We start from the raw sequence: 27674 nt of genomic DNA, 5'->3' as shown, positions 1-27674 counted from the left end.
AACACGTCATGATGGAGACTGGTAGTCCTCTTATTTGTTATTCACAAAGGTATACTGAATCTGAATCTCTCACATTCAGAGTCAACTATGCACTTAATGGGAACATATAGTTTGCTCCTTTGTGTACTATTTATGGGCAGTTTTTTTATTACTGATTTTATTACTGATTATTTTCTAATTACTTTTTAATAGCCCCTGGTGGCGCAGTGGTAAAACTACCGCCCTGTAACCAGAAGGTTACAAGTTCGATCCTGACCAAGGGCTCAAGGTTGACTCAGCCTTCCATCCTTCCGAGGTCGGTAAAGTGAGTACCCAGAATGTTGGGGGGGCAATATGCTAAATCATTGTAAACCGCTTAGAGAGCTCCGGCTATAGAGCGGTATATAAATGTAAGTGCTATTGCTATTTATACTTTGAGGCTCCCCCCCCTTTTTTTAAGGCAGGAAAAACAGGCTATACATTCAACAATGTCTATGCAGTCATATTTCAGGAAGCTAATGTATGAAACATACCACCTAGGAATAATGCCATTTTCCAAACTAGTTGTTTGACTTCGGAACCAGCGACGCTGGTAGCTGCTGGAAGAGGAGCTCGGAGATGGCAACGGTGTCATCAAAAGACTGCTCAAAGATGCTGGCAAAAAAACAGAAAGATGGTCAGTATTGCCAAGAGCATCACTTACCGTATTTTTTGGACCATAAGAGCACCTGACCATAAGACGCACCCAGTTTTTAAGAACATTTTTAAGAACACCCAACACAAGGCCCGATTTTGGGCAAAGAAAGCCACCCCCTACACTCCGATGACGGGCCGAATCGGCCCAAACTACTGCCACGGCCGCCGTCCACCCACCCAACCGCCCAACACAAGAAAGCCACCCACCCCCACACTCTGATGACAGGCCGAATTGGCCCAAACTACTGCCGCGGCCACCGACCACCCACCCAGCCACCCAATACAAGAAAGCCACCCCCCACACTCTGATGACGGGCCAAATCGGCCCAAACTACAGCCGCCGCCGCCGCCCGCCCGCCTTCCCTCCCAGAAGCCCGCCCTCCCTCCCTCCCGCCGCCCGCCCGAGTCCTCACCATAAGATCAGGGTTGTTCAAATAAGAGAGGAGCTCGCAAACAGAGCTCCTCTCTCTGCAAAGTCTCGGCCCCAACTGGGGCTTTGGGCGCAAAGGACGCCTGGCCCAAGGGGCCGAGACTTTGCAGAGAGAGGAGCTCTGTTTGCGAGCTCCTCTCTTATTTGAACAACCCTGATCTTATGGTGAGGACTCGGGCGGTGGGCTGGGAGGGCGGGCGGTTGGCCGCGGCTGTAGTTTCTGCCGATTTGGCCCCTAATCCGGTCGCGGGGGGGGGGGCGGCGGCGGGTGCATTCGGACCATAAGACACACCTTCATTTCCCCCCCCACTTTTTGGGAGGGGAAGTGCGTCTTATGGTCTGAAAAATACGGTAAATAGTCATTTCTCTGGTCTCACAGGAGTTTGAACTCACTTCTGTTAATCCTCATATTCTTCTGGGGGGAGGGTGCAGAAGAGATACCCATAGTTTCATTTTTGCACTCTATGTAAAACCTGGATATACAACAACAGACTGATGATCTCCATATTAGGACCACACTTGGTAGAAGAATGAACTTATCCTACTCAATCTAGCAATGACAGACAATGGAACCCCCACTCCCATAACCACAGGTCAACTTACAGCCCTATTTTTAACTACATACTTAGCAACCAAAATAGCAGAATGTGATCGGAACATATCTAAAATGACAAAAGTATGCCAGACACTGTCCAGAACAAAGTGGTGTAGCCCAAAAGGCTTGTACAATATAGTAAACCAACAGGATACAATCAGGCAAGATCCAGAGATCGACAAGTATAATCAATAATGGGTTATAAAAGTGAAGATGGCAGTAAAGAAATTACAGGAGAACCTATAAAGAGAAGAGCTGGTCTTGTGGTAGCAAGCATAACTTGTCCCCATAGCTAAGCAGGGTCTGCCCTGCTTGCATATGAATGAGAGACTTGATGTGTGAGCACTGCAAGATATTCCCCTCAGGGGATGGAGCTGCTCTGGGAAGAGCAGAAGGTTTCAAGTTCTCTCCCTGGCTTCTCCAAAATAGGGCAAGATTTTTTTTATAGGACAAGATTTTTTTATAGGGCTGAGAGAGATTCCTGCCTGCAACCTTGGAGAAGCTGCTGCCAGTCTGTGAAGACAATACTGAGCTAGATAGACCAATGGTGTGACTCAGTATATGGCAGTTTCCTATGTTCCTGGACGTCCTTGAAGGACAAATTAATAAGACACGCATTTACAGACAATGCATCAGGTTTCATAGTGTTCAAATGTCACACAAAGTTGGGCAAACACTGCATTTGCTGGATCACATTTTACTAAATACTTGACATCTTTTGCTAGTAGAGCAGACATGAGTAAAGAACAGATACCTGATCGAGCAATGCCACTGTCTCGGTCCTCATTCTGCCCCCTGCTAGGCATATCAACAGGCGTGCTATGCGCTGAATGAAAAAAGGAAGGAAGAAAAAGAATGCTAAAGATGCAACAGATGACCCATTCATCATTCTGTATTCTATACCAAGCTTCATACCAACAGTTTGGAGTCTATAGTTCCAATTCCCAGAGTCATGGCCTCATTCAATTATTTTAAGAGAAAATTTTACTTTGAAAAAGGCCACCACAGCTCCACGACAACACACTATTTTGAGCCCCACACACTGTGTGTTCTATCAGTATCTTAAGGATGGTATGCAGTTCTCTGAGGGGAGTCTCACACTTGCATACAATGGAGGAGAAAGCCCGCCACTTTGGAGCACTGTGCCACTTGTGACCAGTTGATTCTGCCCATTTCAGCATTCTTCCTACCCACATTCCAGTGAGAATCTGCATGTGTACACACACACAGAGTGTATTCTGCCATGCTTCACCAAGGACCATTAACACACCCTCAAGTTCTCTTACAGCAGTAGCTGGTCCATAATCTGTGACAACTGCTACTATCCTCTTCAGTAATTTTCTAACTACAAAGCTGCTTTAGCCTAACCTTCCAGTCTATACAAATCACGTCCCAAGTACAGGCCAGCCTGCAGAACTTAAGGCCCTGGGGCCAAATCCGGCCCTTATAGACCATTTTACTGGGCCCCCAGATATCCTGCAGCGACACAGGAGCTGGAAACTGCCTTTTAGTGCCATCCTATGCATGTTTTCTCAAAAATATGTTCCATGGTGTACCCAGTGAGGCTTACTCCCATGTAAGCCTCAGGCCTAGGATTGGAACCTGAAAGCAACGGTGATTTAGGAAGAGGAGAAGACTTGGCACTTGTTTGGGGCTGGCATGCACTCCAGAGGCTCCACTGATAGAGCAGGGACAGGATCTATTTTCTGGCCACTATCCTTGGTTAAAACTATGAGTGGGGACTAGATCCACAATAATATTTTTTTAATTTTAATGTAATAATGTAGTTAAAATTGACCTCGGCCCCTGCACGCCAGGTTGTGGAGGGTTCCGGCCCACCAGGGCATTTGAGTTGGGCAACCTTGTGAACAGACCATGGGAGCCCTTTTTCTCTACAGATTTTACTTTCCATTAAATGCTTATTAGAAGAGAAAGGAAGCCAGTTTCTCTACGACTTTCCCCCTTTCCACTAGGCATAGACAAGGAAAATATTAAGTCCAATGCATTTAGTGTGTATATTCTTTAGGGCTTTTGCATGTTACACTGTTCACCAAATAAAAAGAAATGAGGAGCTCCCTTTTTGAGCAAGGTAAAGGCATATGGGAAAAGTGTAAACACAACCATATCTGCTTCTTGCCACATAATGCAATCTAAGAGAGCTGTTGAAAGAAGCTGTGTCAGAAAACATTGGGCAAAGTACTTGTAAAAATGTATTGGATCACTTTTTAAAAATGTTTCCACTTACTAACGTCTTTTGAAAGCTAGGAGCACCCAAGTTTGCTCCACCAGTGGTCACTAGAGATGCTTTGGAGTATTAAATTTTATGGGGGTGGGGTTTGGGGGGGAGGCTAGTTTGTGTGTGTGTGTGCGCACACACGTGTGTGAACAATCACACAATTTGTATGAACACAACAGCAAGCTTAGCTTAAGTCAAGTGTGTCTGGACATCATACTACTTAGAATGTTATCATTTATCACTGTGTCTCTTTCATTTGAGTGCTCCTAGCCCAATTCTTAGCCCTCCAATTCTTTTCAACTGTGAGCAGAATGAGTTTTGCTCTGGGTGGCAGTATCAAGGCAGTGTGTGCATGTACATTCAGGGCAAGGACAAGGCCTTCCTGATTCAACCTGGGATCTAAAGGCAGGATCAAGGATCTAAAGGCAGGATTCAAGGCAGGATCTAAAATTATCTGAGCGATATTAAAAAACATGTGTAGAAGGAACACCGATTATAGACTCCAAAAAATGGAGCAGAAGAACCTAGCCACTGGTACTGTCCACACATGCCAAGAACTTGCACTACGATTCCCATGGTTGCTACTGCACAAGAAGAATCACAGGACTGCATGAGGCGGTGAAAACTGAAGTATCTCTTGATTTGCTTTCACTCATGGCCTTCTTGAAGGCCTGTATGAATACCCTCCCCTCGGAACTATTGGCTGGCAGATATAGCAGAATTCCAATTGAGCAGATATATTGCCCCTCTAACTGAGGAGATCGAGTCAGTTGCACATGTGCTCCTGCGGTGTGTCTTTTATATAGGTTTTAGGCAAAGGTTAATTGACCCTGTTTTACATAACCTGCCAGCACGATCGGATGAATGCTATGTCAGTTATTTGTTAACAGATGTGAATCCGTCTATCACACACACAGTTGCAGAATTCTGTTGTTCTGCAATACAAGTTTGACGCGCTCTGCTTGCTAACAGTTAGATCCATTGTACAGATATGTTATCAATATGGCTATGTTTAAATTTTACATTTGTTTTAAATGTTTTGATATTGGTCAATGACCATAATAAAGACTGACTGTTTTTCACTCTTCTTGCAAAGCATTCTACCACGAAGTGTAACACAACTCTTGTGAGCAGAAGCTGCCGTTTGCATGCAGAAGGCATCTCTAGCGCCAATGCATTGTAATTTTTGCAACTTGGGGAATGATAAATACCTATTTTCAGATAGTTCCCAGGTAAGTCGCCATGCTAGACAAGTTATAACACAATATGAAGATAAAATTAGGCTAGAGTGAATCAACATTAAGCAATGGAAATAATTTGATTACAATGCATGCAAGATTTGTGACCCGTGCAAGTTTAACTCACAATCCCTTGATCAGACTGCAGCGTGCCCAATTCCAAACACCATCATTTCAATTATAATATGAACTTCAATACATTCATTGGCATTTAAACCACAGTGCCTGGGAACTGAGGGGAGCGCGGAGGACGAATGGTTCCCCAGAGAGTGACAATGACAAAAACATGCCAACATTATTACATGAGAGGAAAGGAACATAGAACATAACCACACACAGTGGAAGATCACCTGGAAAAAACAATTCCTCTCAAAACTGGAAGGGCTCACTTATCTGTGAACAACTACTGCACTAAGGTGCAAGTAACAGAAAACATTACTGAGCAGGTTGCAAGGAAGAGGGATGAAGAGGACAGGATGCAGTTAATACAGCCTGATATTTGAGGTCTTATCTGATGTAAAAATCAATAGGAGAACCATCATCATTTCAGCCCATTCCATTAGTAGAGAGCAATTATTGATCCCATGCCAAGAGATTTCATAGGAAGCTGAATTTGCGCATGTGGGCACACCACACTGTGCTTGACATTCTCCCACAAACCTGCAAAGAAAGAAGCACTCCGGATGAGCCGGAGGGGCCCCCCTTCAGACACACCGTGCAGCAGTTTGTTGCTACACAGCTGAAACACACCTAGGACAACAACATGAGAAAATACACAAAACAAAATCAGATAAGACGGCAAACATACATTTGTAGTCCATGGGAGAAAAAGGCTTGACATAGTGGCACTTACCTAGATTGCTTCCATTGTGACAGGGACCCAAACCATTTGGATTAGAATTCAGTCTTGCTAAATTGGGATCTTGGTTGATGTATTCTAAGCTACCTTGCAAGCTTAAAAAGAAACATTCACGAAAACTGTCAAGAGGCACTCTTCCTTCTCCCCCCCTCGCATGATATCACCAAGACAGGAAAACCATTTCTAAATTTAGCGGAGACGCATCTTCTAACACACCGTTAAAATTCTAATCAGCAGACTTAAATTTCAAGGTGTACGGTAGAGAATGTCCACATGATGTCCCCACTCTGCTCCTGTCTCTATATTTACATTTTGAAATTCAAAGTGTTGCACAAATGGTCATTTCTACCTACGTGGACTTTGGAGCCCATGCCTCTCACTATTTACTGCTGAAGCCCATGAGCCTAGCACATGCACAGGAGACAAGAGATGAAACCACTGCTTAAACTGAACACAGAGCTGGCATCAGTGGGTGGCATTTTGGCAGGTGATGCCCTGGCAGCCCTTCACCGACACCTGTTCAGGGGAGAATTGGGCCCAGCCTTTCAGAGCACCATTGCTTCTGCCACAGGTAGCAATGAAAAGCAAACCCACCACCAGATGAGGTATCAGAGAGCCAAATTATTCTTACCTATTTGTACTTCCAGAAAAGCTGCCCACTCTGGCAGAGAACACTTTACTCATCATGAGCTGTGGAGGAGAGCTGAAAGGAGAAACAGCAGGAGTGACTCAACCATTCCAACAGCAGTTCCACACTTTGACATGGCGACAACAAGCAACGGGAGATATTAGCTCACCGTATATAGTGGATTTTCAGTGTAGAACCTTTGTAACTCATTGCTACTGAACCAAACATCATCTCTCCCAACATATTGACGTCAGAAGCCGGTCTGGTGTACTACAAAAAAAAGAGAGAGCAAAACAAACACCAATGTACTAAGTTGCTTTCCATACAAATGCGCCAGTTTCTGCTTTTAAATCAACTCAGCTTTGAGTAGTGCTATATACTACTCTGAGCCTGGGCTGGAGCATTCATATTCTTTTTTCAGTCTGCTTATACTGTATAATGATTAGTTACTAAGTTCTGTCTGGTCTACACGGTCCAGAGCAAGCAGGTACAGTGAAGACGGCAATATGCTACTGGTTGATGATAGGAACAGAGGAAGCTGCCATATACTGAGTCAGACCATTGGTCCATCTCGCTCAGTATTGTCTACACAGACTGGCAGCGGCTTCTCCAAGGTTGCAGGCAGGAGTCTCTCTCAGCCCTATCTTGGGAGATGCGAAAGAGGGAACTTGGAACCTAGATGCTCTTTGCAGTACGGCTCCATCCCCTGATAATGACGACAACTACATGCCTGGCTAGCCTTATCCTAGGGACTGGTATTCTAGGTGCAGACAAGGGGGCAACATAGCCTTATATCTCCCTTTTCAGTTTTTAAATTGACCATTTAAGACAAGAAATATATAACCACCAGTATTTGTATAGTGCAAAGCAGTTCCCATGTATTATCTTGATGTGCTCCTTTCAACAATCCTGTTAGGTTCTCAAACTTGGGTCCCCAGAGGTCATTCGATTACAACTCCCCCTGCCAAGGCTATTGTGAAGGGATATCACAAAAACCCAAATACACATAAACCCCTGCTAACTTGGCAAAGATGCACCTTTTAACGTGGTGATTCTCTTTATTTAGCAGGGGGAGAGTAACTGGCCCTATCCACCCCCAGCACAGTACCTCCAGTGACTGTTGCTGGTGTCTGTCTTGTGTCTCTTTTTAGCCCTTCTGTGAGCCCTTTGGGGCCAGGGATCCATCTTATTTATTTATTATTTCTCTGTGTAAACCACCCTGAGCCATTTTTGAAAGGGCGGTATAGAAATCGAATGAATGAATGAATGAATAAATAAATAAAAATATGATGGATGATGGGAGTTGTAGTCCAACAACACCTGGGGACTCAAGTGTGGGAGCCTCTGCTGTACAGTATGCATATTAACCCCAGTTTGTGCCTTGGGCTCAGAGGGAGGGGCTTGCATAAGACCACTTAGTGAGTTCACAACAGAGATGAGATTTGAATCGGACAAGTCCTGATGTGTGGCTCAATCTCTCAGCCATTCTGCTACTCCTGCTCACAAAAACGTCCCACCCTCATTTCCATTTTCTGGTAACTTCCAATTAATGTGCTAGTTTTCCTCCCCCTCCATTCAAGAGACTGAATTAAAAATTAGAAGTCCCCAGTTCAAATCTTACTTCTGCCATCAACTCACTAGGTAGCCTTAGACTATCCATTCTCCCTCAGCCACAATCATCCCACTTGAGATACAGGATAATACCATGTTTGCAGCCACAGACCACCACAATTGTAAGGATGATAAAGAGATCATATAAGAAGAGCTCTGACTGCTCCCAAATGCTCCTCCTCCTCTGAAACTGACTGGAAAGACTTCATAAATATACTACAGACTGAGATGAGCAGCATCCTGCCTGGAGAACCCCATAGTGCAGTCTTTGAGGAGGTCTTGAACAAATCCCTCATCTTGTGACCTACCAACTCCATGTTTGTGCCATGGCCTCTATAGTCTGACTTGCTCATAGCAATAAGCTCCACCTACTTGCTTTGTACAGCTCCACTGCCAAGTTATGGTGGTATACAAAGCAAAAAGTATGAAAGCAGGCAGGAGCGAAAGAAATATTCTCCTGCCATATTCTATGGCAGGAGTATACAACAAATGCTTTGGTGGGCCAGAACCAACTATGACTTGGTGTACAGGGGCGGATGTCAATATTCAGAGCATTAATTTCTACATTAAAATGAATTCTTGAAAATATTCGTGGATGTTCTCCCCCCACCCTCACATCAAGGGACCCACAATTTTAACCAAGTATGAGGCCAGAAAATAGGTCTTGTCCCTGCTCAGTCAGTAGGGCACCTAGAGTGCATGCCAGCCTCAAAGGAGTGTCAAGTCCTCTCCTCTTCCTAAGTAGCTATTTTTTTTCAGGCTAGCCCCAACCAAGGTCATGGGGCAGCATTTTGCACCTTGCCTCAGGCACCTTAGAACACCCCTGGGGCCAGCGGAAGGGTCCCTGTGGGCCATATCCGAGCGCCTCCTTGTCTGAAGGAGACAATGGTTAGACTGCTTCTTAAGAAGCCTTCCCTGGACCCCTTAGCGATGGATAATTACAGGCCAATCTCCAATCTCCCTTGGTTGGGCAAGGTGATTGAGAGAGTGGTGGCCGACCAGCTCCAGGCAGCTTTGGAGGAAACTGATTATCTAGACGCATTTCAAACTGGATTTAGAGTTGACTATGGGGTGGAGACAGTCTTTGCTGGCCTGATGGATGACCTTTACCAGAGAATCGACAGAGCAAGTGTGACTCTGTTGGTTGTTTTGGATCTCTTGGCAGCGTTCAATACCATTGACCATGGTATCCTTCTGGATCGCCTGGGGGAGCTCGGGATATGGGGCGCTGCTTTGCAGTGGTTCCGCTCATATCTCTTGGGTAGATTCAAGATGATGGAGCTTGGTGACAGCTGCTCCTCCCCCTCGGGACTCCATTCTGTCACCAATGGTTTTAATATCTACATGAAACTGCTGGGTGAGGTCATTAGGAGATTTGGTGCTGGGTGTTATCAGTATGCTGATGATACCCAAATCTACTTCTCCATTTCATCTTCATCATCAGGAAATGGCACCCATTCTCTCAATGCGTGCCTATAGGCAGTAATGGGCTGGATGAGGGATAACAAACTGATGCTGGATTCAAGCAATATGGAGGTATTCATTGCGGGGGACTGGAATTTGAGGGATGAGTTCGATCTTCCTGTGTTGGATGGGGTTACACTCCCCCAGAAGGAGCAGGTGCACAGCCTGGGAGTACTCCTGGTCCCATGCCATCTCAGTGGGAGGCCATGGCCAGGAGTGCTTTCTATCAGCTTTGGCTGATTCAACAGCTGTACCCGTTCCGTGAAGAGGATGACCTCAAAATAGTGGTACATCAGCTGGTAATCTCCAGGCTTGACTTCTGCAATGTGCTCTATGTGGGGCTGCCTTTGTAGATAGTTTGGAAACTTCAGTTAGTTCAAAATGTGGCAGCCAGATTGGTCTCTGGGGGCAACCCGGAGATACCATATTATGCCTGTTTTGAAACAGTTACACTTGCTGCTGATACGTTTCCGAGCAAAATACAAAGTACTGGTTATTACCTTTAAAGCCCTGAATGGCTTAGGTCTGAGTGATTTTAGAGAACTCCTTCTCCTGCATGATCCCCACCATCATCTGAGGAGGTCTGTCTCAAGTTACCACCAGTTCGTCTGATGGCAACTCAAAGGTGGGCCTTCTCTGTTGCTGCTCCTGGGCTGTGGAATGCGCTCCCAGCAGAAATCCGTAAGCTGAGCTCATTATTAGCCTTCAGGAGAGCCCTTAAAATCTATTTGGCCTGGCCTTCCATGGTTTTTAAACTGTTGTAAATGTTCGGCCTGGTTCTCCGGGGTTTTTAACCGTTTAAATGTTTTAACTGTTAATTGGTTTTATGCTGTTTTTAGAATTTTGATTTTAATTGGTTTTATTTTGATGTAAACCACCCTGAGCCATTTTTGGAAGGGTGATATATAAATCGAATAACTAACTAACTAACTAAACAAACAAATAAATAAAACAATAAGTTACCTGATATTTTGGAAGGTCTTGCTTGACATGCTGTCTGCTGTTCCCTGAAGGACTACCAGGTGAAATTGTATTGGTCCCATTGCTTGCTTGGCAGCACTTACCAAGTGTCTTCCCAGAGGCATCCTGTGAAATGAAACAGATTAATGGATCGAAATTTCCCAGGTGACTCTGTAGCCTCAGTAGCATTTCTCTGCATACAGTAGTGGTGCAAAAGGCATCATACTACTAAACAGCATTGTCTCCCATGTTAAAATGGATTGCTTTCATTTTTGACTGTGCCACTGTTGAAACACGTTCAGGCAATGTTAGTGTATGAAATGGTGCTCGCTGTTTTCATTCTTTCCTCAACAACAATTTATTTATTCAGCACATTTATATATCACCCAAAACTTAGGTCTCTGGGTGGTTTACAGTAAAATACTAATTTTGTTTTAAGTGTGAAAACATTAAAATGATTTAAATTTAACACAATGTTAAAAACTGTAAATCTAATTAAAAGCCTGGGCAAACAAATGTGTCCTAACAGCCTTTTAAAAAGTTGTCAGAGATGGGGAGGCTCTTATTTCAGCAGGGACCGTGTTCCGAAGCCTCAGGGCAGCAATGGAGAAGGCATTTAGGGAGGTCATGCCTTCTCCTGATTATGTTAACATGGAGAAATTGATTTGAGTGTCATCAGCATACTGATAACACCCTGCACCAAATCTCCTGATTATCTCTCCTAGTGGTTTCATGTAGGTATTAAACATTGGAGACAATATGGAGCCCTGAGGGGCACCATACAAAAGTTCAGATTTTGAAGAACAATCTCCAAGGAATACCATCTGGAACCTGCCCAAAAGGTAGGAGTGGAACCACTGCAAAGCAATGCCTCCCACCCCCTCAGATGCTCCAGAAGGATACTATGGTTGATAGTACTGAAAGCTTCCGAGAGAGCCAAAAGGTCCAACAGAGTCACACTCCTGTCAATTCCTAATTGGAGATCATCCATGAGGCCGAAGAAGGCACTCTCCAAACAATAGCTAGTTTGAAATGGGTATAGATAATCAGTTTCACCCAAGACTGCTTGAAGCTGGGAGGCCACCACCCTCTCAATTACCTTGTGCAGCCATGGAAGGTTGGAGATAGGCCTATAGTTGCTTAACTCTGAGGGATCCAAGACAGGCTTCCTCAGAAGAGGTTTAATTATTTCCTTGTTAAGGCAAGGAGGCATCCTGACCTTCTTCATAGAGGCATTTATAATTTATCAGGTCTTCTACTACAACTACAACACCCGCCTCCATCTGATAGTATAAGCCGTGTTGGACAAGGGTCTGGAGAACAGGTGGTAGGCTGCACCATTCCAAGCAGCTTGTCCACATCCTGAGGAGTCACAAACTGAAACTGATCCAGCCTAATCATAAGAGGAGTTCTGGACACCTCTGCATCAGACACTGCAGTAATTGTGGGGTCTGAATTCCAGTTGGCCCAAATAAGAGAGATTTTATGCATGAAGAACTCAATTAAAAATGCCACAGTGGGTAATTGATGGTTCCAAATTCTAATTCAAGGGAGGAGGCACACGTACTAGCCCTCTCACAACCCTGAAAAACAACTTTGCTGGGTGTGAGCTTGCAAATGCAGTACTGGCAGAAAAGAATCACTTCTTTGCTGCACCTATTGCCTGAGCATGGATCTTCAAATGTGCTCTATGTGTAATCTGTCAGATTCAAGTCGAGTCTTTCTCCGCTTGCACTCTAGTCATCTGCTTCGCCATTTCAAACCCCGCAGTTCTTCCATATACCAAGGGGCCAGTTCTGAAGTGGGTTAGAGAGGACGCTTAAAAGCAATCGTGTCTACTGCCCTGGTGAGTTAACTGTTCCAATTCTTCACCAGGGCATCAACAGGATCACTGGCAGAACCAACACCAAATTCTTCCAAGGCTTCTTAGAATCCTATTAAATCCAATAACCTTCTTGGGTGGACCATCCGAATATGCCCCTCACCCCTGCGGAGGTGGGGATGTGATTGTGGGTCCAGCATTAACCAGATGGTGGTCCGTCCATGACAATGGGGAAATCACATGAGTCCCCACCCACGGAATACCACCCTGATCAAAATAAATCAGATCAAGCATGTTTAAGTTAAAATATAAGACATCTTTCAGTGTTATTAAATCATTCCTGTTTTCTGTATGCAAATCTCTCCCAAAGTTTTACTATCGGTTTTCTGCACATTTGAAAATGGCTTCCTCAAAATAAATGACTTTCGGCCCATTAACAAAATGCTTCCTTTAGCCAACAGTTAGGGATTATGGGAGTTGTAGACCAATGTCTGCAGGAGGACTAAAGTTGAGCAGCCCTCTCCAAAGTGAGCCAGAAAGTAACCCGACATCCCATCACAGGGTCATTTGCCAATGCCTTCTAGAGGGGCAAAAAACAGTGACCAGCACTAGCTGGCTTCAGGGAATGTTAGCAGCACTGCTAAAACTGCCTCTATTGTCTGCAGAGGCACAGCAAAAAAAAAGTGGAAAGTTTAGTTCTTAGAAACGCAGGCCATCTCTCTTTCATATGCAAAAGCTCATATAAAATTTTATTTGACAAGTTCTGCCAGATGAGGGGCAGAGCTAAAAAAAACTAGCCTAACAGAATGGCTGAACTCTTCATCTCTAAAGCAGGTTTGCTCTGGTGGATCTTTTAACCAACATAATCCTCCAAGCATAACTTGATTTTAAAAAATCAATTCAATTAGATAGTGATGCAACTGTGTTAGAAGCTTGCAGTGGCACCAGAGCAGAGTTCAAGAGAGCATAGATTTCAACACTGCACAGGGTTTGTGACAGCGACATAATTTTCGTTCATGGTAATGACAAGTCCACAAACTGAACCCAGGTGTCAAAGAGGCTAGAGGGAGAAGGACAGCCTTGTGCAAAATGATTATTGGTGGAGCAGAGCTGGTTACCTACACAGCCTTACACTGAGATAATGAATGTAAATACAAATCTACATTTAAGATCTTACAAAACTGAACAGAAGCCAAGGCAAGCAATTAATCTTGCAAGTTATGGGTAAAGAACACTGGAGCTGAGATATAAAGCAAACGACCAGCATATTATTTTTAAACTTCCAATTGCATTTTATTAACAATGCTCTGGGAGTCAGAAATCCTTGTAGGCAACTGCAAAATCAATCAAATATCAATTGGTAGATCTGCATCTACCATCTATCTGCTCCAAACCTGGTGTTTAAAAATGGAAGGAAGAGAAACTGAAATTGCCAGTAGCTTTTCCATTTTGTATTTATACTGAAATCAGGGGTTCCCAACCTTGAGTCCCCAGATGGAAGACTACAACTCCCATCATGCCCAGCCGTGATAGCCAAACCAGTGCAGAAATAGATAACTAAAAAAAGTTAGGCTTTTCTTCAAGAAAGTTGTTTCCTCTCCCCACGCCCCACCTTCCTGCTCCGTATCTGTCCCATGAAGCTGACTGGCCTTTTCACATTTTACTACCTGTTTACATTCCTTTTGCAGAGATTTGCTGGTATTACATTATGCAAGGGCTGTTTATCTAATCCCCAACATGACTGTCATTAGGGAAAAAAGAACAAAAATGTTAGCTTGTCAGTAGCTCACACAAGCTACTGACAAGGAAGGAGCGGGCAGAGGGAGCCTTAATGAAGTGTTCTCTTCTCTGCCACCCACATAAAAAGCTAGAACAAAATGCATTCGTACAATTAGCCATGCCTTTACACACAAGTAGGTAGCCTAGGCACCCAGAAAACACTTGGCTCAACTTGTAGATTTTTTTGCTGCAGACATTTTTTAAGGAGCATGAAATCAGCTCGGAGAAAAGTACTCGGCCAAGTGGCAAGTGCAGCAGAAACCAAGTATGCGGAAGCCAAAAATCACATACAATAACCCAACTACTGCAACTGATCTTGGTGCTTAAGCAGCAGTCAGGTTGAGTTTTTGTTGAAAGGCGAATCATTGGCCAGTCATTTGGGAAGGCTGCACACAGGCTGGCCTTGTCTTTGTGCCTCAGAAAACAAAGAGCCCCCCCTCCCCCAAGTCTGGAGGAAGAGGCACTGGGGGACTACAGAGTACAGGTGTAACATGGGCTGCTAGCCGACCCACTGGATTTCGTTTCTAACTGGCAAGACTCTTATTCTGTAGACTGAAAAAACAAGTTCAGAAATGGTATTCCAGTGGCTCCAGGGATTTTTGGTTTGAACAGAACTCAAGAAATTTATTTTGCATACCTGAAACGTTGCCTCATCAACCTTGTGGACTGCCGTGGAGTCAAACAAGACCTGCCTGCCACGCCTCTCACAATCCTGATACACAATCAAGCGGATGTCATTTAGGTCAAACCCCGAACAGGACCAGCTGTAAATTGTCAATACAAGAAAAGGTTGCACAAGTCAGTGTTGAGATCTCACACTGTCTGATCAGTGTGGATGGCAGTCATTTGTTAATTCAGCCTCTACAAGGATGCTGCAATCCAACCATGCCTGAAGGTGCCTGTATCCAAGTGACCTTCTGCAGCATCCTCCTCACATACATAAAGGCCGTGATGTACATTCGCATTCAGAGGCATTCCTACCCCTGGCATCCCAGGCTGAATTCCAGGGCCTCCACACCCCCTGAGGACCTCCAAGTCCCCTTTGGTCTGCCCTGCGTGGTGTGGTTGCTGCACCACTGCCCCGTGCTGCTCCAGATGGCCAAGTGTGACTGTGACCTCTGCTTGAGGGGACAGGGGAGTGGGGAAAATATGTGGGATGGGAATATGAATATGTTGTGTGTTGAAATGATTCTGCTAATGCATATTTGCATAAATATACTGTTTTATATTTTTACCTTCTTGAGAGTTTAGTTGTTGTTTGTGTCCTCAAGAACCCACATGTTTAAAATACTGTGTGTGTTGTGGGAGGGCAGTGGTTACCAACCAGGGTTCCTCTAGAAGTTGCAGAACTGTAACTCCCATCAGCCCCAGCTACCATTTATTATGGCTTGGGATGCTGGGAGTTGTAGTTCAGCAGCATCTGGAGGAACCCTGGTTGGGGAACCATTAGTGTAGGGGGATGTGATGAGTTCTTGGGTTAGTCCAACAGTTGTATAGGCCCCTGCTGGTCAGCAACTCCCCCCGCCCCCAGTGCTAGGACTGGCTATTTGGCTAGCGTAACTAGTAACTAATGCAGTTTAACTTCTCTGCATCTAGGAATTGGTTCATTTTCATTCAGATTGATGAAAGGTTCTGTGTAACATCAGAATAAGGCTGAAACCCTTTATGCTTAATAGGTTCAATTGACCTCAGTGGGATTGACTCCTGAGTAAGCATGTTTAGGACCTGCTGCATAAAAGGATTGCCCCTGGAAGCCACTATTAACTTGTAAACATGATGATGATGATGATGATGATGATGATTTTTTACTTAATGCAGCATCATTTCATTATTTAACACGTTTGTATTCTATCTTCCTCCAAAGCACTCAAAGCACCACACATTGAGAACCCCATTTAGTCATGCAACCATTCTGTGAGGAAGTTAGCTTAAGAAAGACTCTTGCTTAGTGAGCATCACAGCCAAGAAAAGATTTGTATCTGGAAGCTCTGAATGCAAATAAAGCATTCTTTCCACTGCATCACACTTGTAGTTACGTTAATATCTGTGCTTTCAAAACATTATTTGCATTGTTGTGCAATGTGAATATTCTGGTTTGCCTTGCTTGGACACGATCTCCTAGATCCAAAGAGTTACTACCCTGATGATACACGGCTATTAAAATCATGTTCTTAGAAAACACACTGTTGCTCTAAAAATAGCTACATTATGTTTGTATTTACCGGCTTGGTTTGGGGTCAATGCTGTCCTTGGCTTTTTTGGGGTGGGGAGGGAACAACTAAGAAAATAATATTGTATTAAGTGTGGGCATAAGCCTTTGCTGCAAAGAGCTAGCCAGTACTTGCTTTCATACACAGTCACTGTTGCCTTAATTAGCTTTTCCAACATAATTTGCCTAAATTTCTTCTCTGCATTATTGTGTGAAATTAAACTGTCAGCCAACACCATTATTCTCCTGGGTAACAGAACAAGGCAGGTTTTCCTTTTCTTCAAGCTTTTAGTCTTCTCTTTACAGAAACTAACGATGTTGAGGGAGTTTCCCCTCAGTAATAAGCAAGGCCCACTTTTTGTTTATATCTCAAGTGTTTCAGCACCTATTCCCCACAGGGTCAAGCAGATTTATTTTAACTTGTTTTTATAAAGCTCAACCAAGGCAGCAAACACTGCTCTAATAAATTTTATTTGATTTCTCATTGTAACATTCCCCCCATTCCACAATATATACAAGTATTACTTTTCCATTTATATTGACTGGTCAATTCTCTGTCAAACCTTTTGATCACCTTTGAGAAGAAGGCTCAGCATGTGCCTATCAAATTTGTACAACCGAGCCACCATACAATCTTACATACAAGGAGTTGTATGTTAAATGCCTCTTGCACGAACAGAAGGCTCATCTGTGCAAGAGGGAAAATTTCCATCCTTTCCCCCTTCCCATCAGTGATCCATGTAATCCCATTCAATCCCCCAGCCCCCCTGAAGATATTTTCAGGAGGGCTGATCTGCCAAAAAGGAGTTTGAAAAGTTCACCAGCAACAGCTTCTTTCCTGTTCCTTAGGCAACCAATTTTTTAAAAATGTAACAGTAAATATTTGTTTGCAATTAAAATTGTGTGTGTGTGTGTATATATATTTATATATATATAAATATAAACCATTCATTTCCTTTCTTCACCAATATTGTCTTGCAATGGTCAAAATTTACTGGATAATGAGGGGTTTTAAAAACTCAACATATAAACCACAGAACACTTTTTAACATTCAAAACAAAGAGGCATGTTGTGTAGCATTAAGAGGCAAGTTTTTGTCTCATACCTGATGCTTTCTCCCTATATCAAGACCAATTTGATAGACTGAAGGTCAGAAGGCTAATACATGAGAATGCTGAAACATGGCTTCAAATGCAGACCCAAACTTCAGCCCAATAATCACAGAGATGTAATCCTATTTTAGATCCCAATCTGTTGCCTATGTGAAGGCTGTGTTTAACCAACAATATATTTAGAGGTTGAGAGTACTATAATAGCCATGAATGCTACACTTGATCTTAGCTGATCCACCTGGAAAAGATCTTGAGAGCCTACAAGCCAATAACCCACCTACATTTCTACTATTATGCAGAGCAGACCATCACCTAGCCCTCCCCCTCCATCTGATGCACATTTTGAATGAAATGTTCATACCTGTTTGATAGTTTCCCAGAAACTCCATTTGAATATTTGGTGCTCTTTTCTGCCACAGCTGGTTTCTTAGCCTTGTCTTGCTTTGGTATTCTAAAATTATTCACAAGAGTGCTCGAGGAGCACTTAAATTTCCTTGCTTTCTCTGTCTGGCTCCCTGTGCTGTTTGATGTCTTTGGCGTACGTCCACACATTTTGAGTCGTGTGTTCTCTCTCACACCCTCTTCAAAGTAACCAATGTGTATTTAAGAGATATCCACATAGGTTTCTCCATTACAACTTAGCATCGACTAGTTCTTCCTAGGAGGAAAGCCAACCAAGAACTTGGCAACTTTCCGCTGGTTTTCTTCTTATTAAAAAAAAGCAGGAGGCCTTGTTGTGTCATGATAGCCAATATTCCAGAAGTCTCCAACAAAAGTACTGTAGAATTTATTACAAAGGCTCACACTGTATAATTTATAAATATTTTTTAAAAACCCATAGCATGCATACTTGTTCCAAAAATTTAGCCAACTCTAAAAGTTAAGCTGCCAGATGCAGCAGCTAACAAGAGCTATGACTATCTTGCTTCCTGGTATGCTTCTGCAGCTAGCAATTATTTGATCACAAGACCTAACCAGATGGCCTTGGATAGAGTGAGGTTGCTTTCTCATTGACTCTTTAACTGCAAACCTGTTTTAGAACTGGCTGCAACACCCTCTTAATGGTTTCATGTGAGCAAGTGTCATCTGACAACTCTTAGCAACCTTGTGCCTCAGCACCCTCACTTCCAATGCAAACACGAACCTGCCACCAATGCCACAGGTTATCAGTAGGGAATGATTAACACAAAGGGACCCCTCCCCCCTTTTGAGTTTTTGCTCTAATGCTTTTAATATTGTAAGTAACTCATCAAACAGAGAGACAGAGAGATGAGAACTGGCATACAGTGGGAACGAAGACCCATTTAAAGAGCGCAACAGAACTTCTCTCCAAAGCTTGAGAGAAGGTGATTTTACACCTCTAGCTCAGATGAACATTGACAGAATGAAAAAGCAAACACACACCAAACCGCCAAGGATGTTCTTCAACAGCTTATACAAAGCATGACACAACAGTAGATTTATTCTGAGAAATTCAATTTGCATTTGTGCACAGAAATGGCTTTTCAACCATATGTTTGCTGTTTTAAATATGCCGGTTTAAACACTGTTTTCCAACATTGAGGCTGTACCTAAGCACAGCCTCTGGAAGCTTACCGCAAGTCCTGCCTGACGCACTCAACTCTCCTGACATGCCTCACATGCTTACAGCGTTTGTCTGAAGACGCCAACGCTGTGTGATGGAAGCATTTCCATGATGAGCTGGACATCCGCCATCACACTTACTCTCTTGGGGGAGTAGGGGAATGCAGCAGAACAAGGGTAGGCAGTTATCAATCTCAGGCAGATCAGGAGGTTTTCAGAGGCCACTGAAATCTTTGACTCTAAGCAACCAAGCATTTTCATAATATTATATAGAAACAAACCATAATCCTAAATACTAGCTTCATATTATATATAATTAAAAGCTAGAATTTTTATACCTTTTCATGTAAGTATTTTTGCTTGTTTTCCCCAAAACCTTTTAACAGAAAAAGCTTATACACAAGCAAGCTCTTGTGGTACAGAAAAATTCGTGGAGCACAGGTCTATCAGTGGCTACTAATTCTGATGGCTATAGGCTACCTCCATGTTCAGAGGCAGGACTGCTTCCAAATATCAGTTGCAGAGGAGAAAGGAGCAGCAGGAGGAGAAGCGGGAGCAGGCCTTCATCTCCTGGTTGTGTGGCTTCCCAAGGCATCTGGTGGGCCACTGTGTGAAACAGGGTGCTGACTAAATAGGACAGAGCCAGTGAGGCTGTTCTTAGGTTCTCAAGCACACTAGAATTCGAGTAGGCAGGAGAAGCAAAACACACACACACACACAAACACACACACACACACACACACACACACCTCTCTGTATATATGCCTGATGTACAGTAGGCACAAAGGGGAAATGCTTAACTAACAAGCAGAAAGTTGCTGGTTTGAATCCCCGCTGGTACTATATTATTATTATTATTATTATTATTACATTTATATCCCGCTCTTCCTCCAAGGAGCCCAGAGTGGTGTACTACATACTTGAGTTTCTCCTCACAACAACCCTGTGAAGTAGGTTACGCTGAGAGAGAAGTGACTGGCCCAGAGTCACCCAGCTAGTACCATGGTTGAATGGGGATTTGAACTCGGGTCTCCCTGGTCCTAGTCCAGCACTCTAACCACTACACCACGCTGGCTCCTATATCGGGCAGCAGTTATAGAGGAAGATGCTGAAAGGCATCATCTCATACTGCGTGGGAGGAGGCAATGGTAAACCCCTCCTGTATTCTACCAAAAGAAAACCACAGGGCTCTGTGGGCATCAGGAGTTAAAATCGACTTGACAGCACACTTTACTTTACTTACAGCAGCAGTAATATACCAACTGAATGCAACTCAAAACTATGAATACTTCCACAGCACTAGCAACTCAATTTTTAAACATCATTCTGCTGCTTCTTTTTTTTAAAGAAGTACTCACCACGACCTAAAAGGGTTTCCACTGAACAGAAAGTAACCAGGCCAGCATGCCTTTTGAACCTGTTGTTTTTGGATGTGCAGCATTATCAGTGTCTCAGAAGTCCTGTTCTACATGTAAGGAGATAATTCAATTTGCAGTCTAACTTGTGCTTATTTTCGTGAAGGTATCCTATCAAATATAGGTGGCAGAATAATGTTGCCACACATTTAAAAAGTGGCTGGGAAAATGTTTAGCTTTTAGAGTAAAAACTAAACTACGTAACACTTATTTCAGTAATCTAGTTACTACATGTTAGTTGTAGCACATAAAACTCGAAGGTCACACACACACATGCCCTATTCAGATATTACACTGTACATGGATAAAGACACCTGAATACACATACGTGGTTGTATGTGAATAACTTACATGTCTTCATTTCAAAAGCAAATTTTGAAACAGCCACCCACAAATACAGGCTACAGATAGCAAGTGAGACAATAGGATATCCTACAGATAAGATAGCAAGACAATGTTTCAGTATGACGCTTTTAATAAGTTCTTTGTGGATAAAATATCTTGCATCCAGGTTGACCTAGATTCCAGTACCTCTGCAGGGTCAATTATGGTGGTATCCAGCAATCCTTCTTGTGGGATGAGATTGGATCAGCTTCAGTTTGCAATTGCAGAGGATGTGGACAAGCTGTTTGGAGAGGTGCAACCTACCACCTGTTCTTTGGATCCTTCCCCAACATGGCTGGTTTCATCTTGCAGGGAGGTTATTGGAGACGGCCTAGTTGACATCATTAACGTCTTACTGAGGGAGGGCAGGATGTTTTCTTGTTTGAAAGGAACCAATGCTTAGATTTCTTCTTAAGAAGTCTTCTTAAGCATTATTCCTTGATGGATAATTATTGGCTCCCACTCTCCTGTTGCTGAGAGGGTGATGGCTAGCCAGCTCTAGTGGTCTTGAAGAAAACAGATTATCTCTAGACTAATTACAAACTGTCATTAGGGCAGCCTATGGGGTCAAGACAGCCTTGGTCGGCCTGACAGATTACCTCCATCAGAGAATTGACAGAGGTAGTGTGACTATGTTGGTTCCTTCTGGATCTCGGCAGCTTTCAATACCATCAACCATTGTAACCTTTTGGATCGTCTGAGGGACTTAGGTTCTGCTCCTATCTCTCGGAGAGATTTCAGATAGTGACACTTTGTGACAGTTGCTCCTTAAGATGAGAGCTGTTACGTGGAGTCCCTCAGGGCTCCACTCTGTCACCAATGCTTGCTTTTTTTTAACCTTCTACATTAAACCACTGGGTGAGGTCATTGGAAGATTTGATGCAGAGTGCTATCAGTATGCTCGATGACACCCAAATCTATCGCTCCATGTCATTTTTATCATGAAAGGACATTCTCTCTCTAAATGCCTGCCTACAGGCAGTAATGGGCTGGATAAGGGATAATATATTGAGGCTGAATCCAAGCAAGATGGAGGTGTTCATTGTGAGGAGTCAAAATCTGGAGAAGGGGATAGAATTTCCTGTTCTGAATGGGCTTATGCTGTTCCTCAGAAGGAACAGGTGTGTAGTTTGGGAGTTTTCTTGGATCCTGGTCTCAACCTGGTGTCTCAGGTTGAAACTATGGCCAAAGGCACTTTTCATCAGCTCCAGTTGATACAAGAGCTCCACCCATTCCTTGAATAGAATGATCTCAAAGGTGGTTTATCAGCTGGTAGCCTCCAGGTTGGACTACTGCAATGAGCTCTATGTAGTGCTGCCTTTGTAGACAGATTGGAAACTTCACTTGGTCCAAAATGCAGCAGCTAGGTTTGTCTCTGGGGTAGCTAAGGAGACCATATTATGCCTGTTCTTAAAGAGTTGCACTTGTTGCCGATATGTTGCTGGGTGAAATATAAAATGCTGGTTATGACTTTCAAAGCCCTGAACGGTTTAGGCTCGGGTTATCTGAGAGAGCACCAGTCTCTGCAAGATTCCCACCGCTCATTAAGATCATGGGAGAAGTCAGTCTTGGGGGCCACCAATTTGTATGGTGGTGACCTGGGACTGGGCCTTCTCAATACCAGTAGCTGCACCTAGATTGCGAAACACACTCCCCATGGGTGTAAGAGGGTTATCATCCCTGGAGACATTCAAGACAGCCATTACGACCTACCTCTTCAGCCTGGCTTTTAATAGTTAAGTGGTTTTAAATGAAGTTTGTGTTAATATTTTAAATAGTTTTATTCCAGCTGTGCACCACCCTGAGCTATAGCGGAGGAGGCAGTGTATAAATGAAAATAATAATAAGTGTAGTGTTTGTATGTGTTCGTAACATGTGAATAAGGCTATCCTATATAATAAAAGGCTAAGTGAGTGGCCATGGCTTTGGAACGTTGGGGATCTGCGTCCCTGCCTCCCTGGGCTGTTCTGGGCCTGCGCGAAGCGCAGGCCCAGAAGAGCCCAAGGGACACAGGACCTCAGACACCAGTGTCCCACAGCCATGGGCGGCCATTAGCCGGTGTGTGGCAGCGGGGGAAAGTGGCCGAGGCGGCGGCAGAGCCGCCGCCTCGGCCATGAGCTGCGGCACGGCAAGAGGAGGCCGAGGCAACCAGAAACGGCCGCCCTGAAAAAGGCGAGGGCAATGGCGACGGGGGAAGACCGAGACGGGGGACAGGGAAGCTGGGCGAGGTGGCGGCGAAGCCGCCAACGAGGCCCCCGCCCGCTCACAGCCGTCGCCCCCGCCTGCTCACTCGCCCTCCCAGCTGCCCAAAATGAAGCTGGGCGAGGTGGCGGCGAAGCCGCCAACGAGGCCCCCGCCCGCTCACAGCCGCCGCCGCCTGCTCACCCGCCCTCCCAGCTGCCCAAAATCACCTTCCCCGCTCCCCCCCCAAAAAGATTAAGGGCGAAAATGGCCCATGAGAAGGTCGCCGCCCCCGCCTATCGCCCTCCCAGCTGTCGAAGACCACCTTACCCGCTCCAGCCCGAGGGAAAAGAGAGGAGCTCACGAGCAGAGCTCCTCTCTGTGCTAAGTCACTGCTCAAACTGCCACTATGGACGCAAAGGACGCCTATTGCGTCCATTGCGACAGTATGGGCAGCAGCTTAACACAGAGAATAGCTCTGTTCCTGAGTTCCGCTCTTCTCCTTCGGGCTGGAGCGGGTAAGGTGGGCTCCGGCAGCTGGGTGCGTGGGAGGGCGATAGGCGGGGGCGGCCACCTTCTCATGGGCCATTTTGGCCGTTATTCATCCACACACACACACACACCCCAAAAAGTAAAAGCAAAATAAGGAAGAACAAAAACAGAGACAACAACAAAACAAAAAACAAAAAGAGAGAGGGGACAAGGGGGGAAAAAAGAGACAGGAAGAGAGAGAGAGAGAGAGAGAGACAGAAAAGACAGGATAGAAAGCTAGCGCCCGTTATCATAACGGGCTTAAAAATACTAGTATTATATATGCACATTAAAAGTAGCTTAGAAAATCCAACCATGATACTGATCATCCTAAGAACAACTGAACTGAGGAAACGCTGAGGAAAGATTCAGAGGGAATGTTTTCAGCATTACAAGGCAAAGTGCCAGGTTTTTTGGTTTTGTTTTGTTTTGAAAGTACTGAGCTGTTACAAATAATGAAGTAGCGGAACCCTTGGAAATACTGATGCTTTGGTTCCGAGTGCATTAATATGGATTTACAGGATCATACAAGTTAGCAGGACACATTCCAAAAGAATTAAACATTCTTCCAATGGTTAATGAGGCATGACAGATGAGCAGGTAATGGCTGTGAACTTTCACACAATTGTCTGAAGTAAGTGTCACTAATCTTAGTAAAGCTTACTTCTGGGGTAAATCTGAAGTGCAGCAATCATCAACTGCCCACTTCAAATTCCAATAAGCAATTATGTTTTCCTTTTTTCTGGCAACAGACCAGAGATGTTTGACCCCAACAGATGGAGTACACCCACAACAAGAAGATCAAGCTTTTAACTTCCAGTATCTACCAACTCCTAGTGCAGGCATAGAGCCGTTTCACTAGAGCAGATGACATTTCCCCGAGACAGAGAGAGGGTGGGGTTGTGCTCTCAGCAGTTGCATTTTACATTCATCCTTCCTCATCTCAGACGATGCCTCATTTCACATGGCACTTGTTCCAGATGGAACCATGTGCTCCGGCCAGCTTCCAAGAACACGGAACTAACCAGAAATGCTGCCAAGAAGCTTCTGAATGAAAGTATTTTGCCCAGTACTGAAATCTGGCATTCCCCTCCCTGTGCCTTTTACTTTTGTACTGCACCCATACCTTACCCTGAGCTTCTTGCAAACATTTTAATAAAGCAAGCATGCTCTTTTAAACACAAAACCTTTTTGTGACAGTACAGAGGCAGGTTAGAGAAGCAGCTAGGTTTCACCAGCTTCATTTTTGTTCTTAAGTGCTGACAGCAGCCACTAATTAAGGTCTCGGGTACAGCTTGGGCAGGTCAGCTCCTCAGTGTTCTGCACCACACCCTTGGACTGGCATCTCAACACATGGGCCTCATCCCTTTTCCGGCTTGCACTTCCTAGTTTTTGTAGCTTTCCCCTCCACCATTCATTTTTATATGTAAGAGAACTGGGGATTTATTTAATACCACCACCAGAATTTTTCCCTTTCTCTTTATTATATTTGTATACTTTTATTAAAAGTTACCATTGCTTGTTGTTTAAACACACACGCTGTCTTTCATCCAAAGCAGCAGTTTGATCAGAAGTGCTACCTGAACTGCATCAGTAAGAGCACTCAAAAGCTTCTAAATTAAAAGTAGTCCAAACCAAAGCCCTTTACAATAGTCCAGGAAACAGTGCTAGCATTCAGTTTCCCTTGTGCTAAACTCAAAGCAGCTGCAGCTGCTCTCACATCAGACATTTAGGCCTCAATTGCCTACTGAACAAACACAGAACTGGAAAACAGGCATTGAAGAGACCATGACCTTGGCCTACAAAAACATGTAACAAATGAAAATGGACATGGGAAGCTCTAGGGAGTAGCAAGGAGTAACCAGAGAAGTTTTGCCATGAACCAAAAGTTTCATTTCTTTTGAAATCATGATATTTCATATGTTGCCATTTGGATATTAAGCAACAGTAGTGCTGGAAATGAAGGAATATATGGGCAGTTCTCCCATTAGTAGTGCCTCCTCCTCCAATTGCCACCACAGAGAGACCAGGAACCATCTTGCTCTGAATGGAAGAGAGAAGAAAGAAGTGAAGGCTAAGGCCCATGTAAAGATGTAAGCGTGTGGCTTGATATAGTGTTCTTTTTAAGGTTTTTTTTGTAAACTGCTTTGGAAGGTTTCCCTGAAAAGCGGTATATCAATGCAAAATAAAAAAGTAAAATAGATAAATCTATTTATTTATTTATTTATAATAAATCTCTGCGTTCAGGAGTTAATGTATTTGTGTGCACATAGCATGATATGGAGAGGAGTAAATGACAACTTGTACAATGTACTTATGTTTGTGCAAAGAAAAGAAAGGAGACTGAGAAGAGCCATCAGTCTACACAAAGGCTTGTCACACTGGTGTGTGTGTGTGTGTGTGTGTGTGCATGCGCGGGTGTGGAGTCTAGCACAATGTTTATATACCCAAAGGGCAAAGAATACTAGGAAATCGTGTCTCAGATGACCAACAACTATAGCTAGAAATGGCTTCAGGCAATGTTCCTAGATATATGCAAGCTAGTGTTGAAATCAGCTTACTTCATTCACCTTAGAGGAAAGAATGGAAGAATTAAGTTTTTTTATATAATACAGACTAATTGATATGTTGTTACAATGAAAGATTTTAATTTAGATGAGAATTTTTCATATGAATATTGGTGATGCCTTTACAACATTGAGTGAATTCTTGATTAGACCAGCGTTGAGGTTATTAGTTAGAAAATCAATGTAAAGAGCCAAGACAGACACAGGTGTTTCCTCTTCTTGGAACAATTCCAAGTTGTGAAGCCAAAATGCTGCTATTTTCTTAACCCTCCCTTTTAGCCACAATGGCAATAGATTCCAGAGGTTCTACTCTCAACACAATGTTGCTTCTAAAGAAACAATATGAAAATAGCTACCAGCAGTGTTCTACAAAACACACTTGCACAGCAGCTTGCATAAGAGTTTGTGCAGTGCTTCAGGTTGGTTCTAAATCTATAGCAGTTCTCATGATTCTGCTTGTGAAAGAGGTTGTTGCTTTCTTGCAAAAGAACAGCTTTGAATTTGGTTTCACTTTTCTTTGCGCAATGTTCCGGGTCGGGAGAGGCATAATACAGTCCTCCAGTGAACACAAGAGGCCTTCCACGTGCAGAAGGGCACCTTCGGATGCAACCTATAAGCAAAAACAAACTATATATTTCTTGAACCACACTAGCAGTTTCAGATCCCTGTCCAAAGTCATGCCAGCTTGCGGAATAGTTCTAACAATCTAATCTTTCATCTCTGCAATCCAGTGTGCATAGGAAAAAAACCGAGTCATGCTTATCTTTAAGGAATACACAAAAGAATCCTCACTAAGACAAAAATCAGTGCCACGGTACTGGACGAAAAGGCACAACCTATTTAAAAACGGATACAAAACATTTCCTTAAGCCAAGAGTTCTCAAACTTGGATTCTCAGATGTTGTTGGACACTGGACACTGTGGCTGAGGACAATGGGAGTCGTAGTCCAACAACATCTGGAGACCGATGTTTGCAACCCCACCCCCGACTTAAATTAGGGGCACACATACCGAACTGCTCCCAAACAGGTAGAGCTGTGAAGGCTACAGTTACAAATAAGTTATCCCCATACCAAAGTCAGCAGCAGGAGTCTACAGCAAGCACTGGCAAGACCACAATGGAAAAATATGAGGAGGAGTTGTACCTGATCTATGACGGGGTGACTGTGACACAATTGGTCTGAAGTATATCACTAAGCGGAGCTCTGGTTTCTTTCATTTCAAATGGAGAATTTTTTTAAATGAAATGTTTAATAGAGTGCAGATACTCTTGCACAACAGAGATATCACATCAACGATGAATAGCGGACATACATTTTTCTTTTAAATTACACAAGAAAGTGTAATTGGGAAGCATAGGTTTCTGCTTTAAGTGGAAAAAATTCAGTTTAGA

General features: G+C 43.8%; 1 protein-coding gene across 4 annotated transcripts in view; it reads right to left on the bottom strand.

Moving 5' to 3' along the window:
- FNIP2 (folliculin interacting protein 2) overlaps nucleotides 1-27674 on the bottom strand; it is a 79870-nt gene that overhangs the window by 21473 nt on the left and 30723 nt on the right. The window contains exons 1-9 of one of the 4 annotated variants that reach the window (XM_053255208.1): nucleotides 17981-18185; nucleotides 14935-15061; nucleotides 10700-10822; nucleotides 6831-6931; nucleotides 6665-6736; nucleotides 6028-6128; nucleotides 5835-5924; nucleotides 2455-2526; nucleotides 513-633 (exon numbers count right to left, since the gene is read on the bottom strand). In XM_053255208.1, the coding sequence (XP_053111183.1) occupies nucleotides 513-633; nucleotides 2455-2526; nucleotides 5835-5924; nucleotides 6028-6128; nucleotides 6665-6736; nucleotides 6831-6931; nucleotides 10700-10822; nucleotides 14935-15061; nucleotides 17981-18171 (998 nt within the window). In that variant the 5' untranslated portion in view covers nucleotides 18172-18185. Of the gene's footprint in view, nucleotides 1-512; nucleotides 634-2454; nucleotides 2527-5834; nucleotides 5925-6027; nucleotides 6129-6664; nucleotides 6737-6830; nucleotides 6932-10699; nucleotides 10823-14934; nucleotides 15062-17980; nucleotides 18186-27674 lie in introns of those variants that run through there. The other 3 variants (XM_053255209.1, XM_053255210.1, XM_053255211.1) reach the window with 3 other exon arrangements.

Source organism: Hemicordylus capensis, chromosome 5 (assembly GCF_027244095.1).
Source record: "Hemicordylus capensis ecotype Gifberg chromosome 5, rHemCap1.1.pri, whole genome shotgun sequence".
Lineage (NCBI taxonomy): Eukaryota > Metazoa > Chordata > Lepidosauria > Squamata > Cordylidae > Hemicordylus > Hemicordylus capensis.
This window is presented reverse-complemented; position numbering and strand designations above follow the sequence as displayed.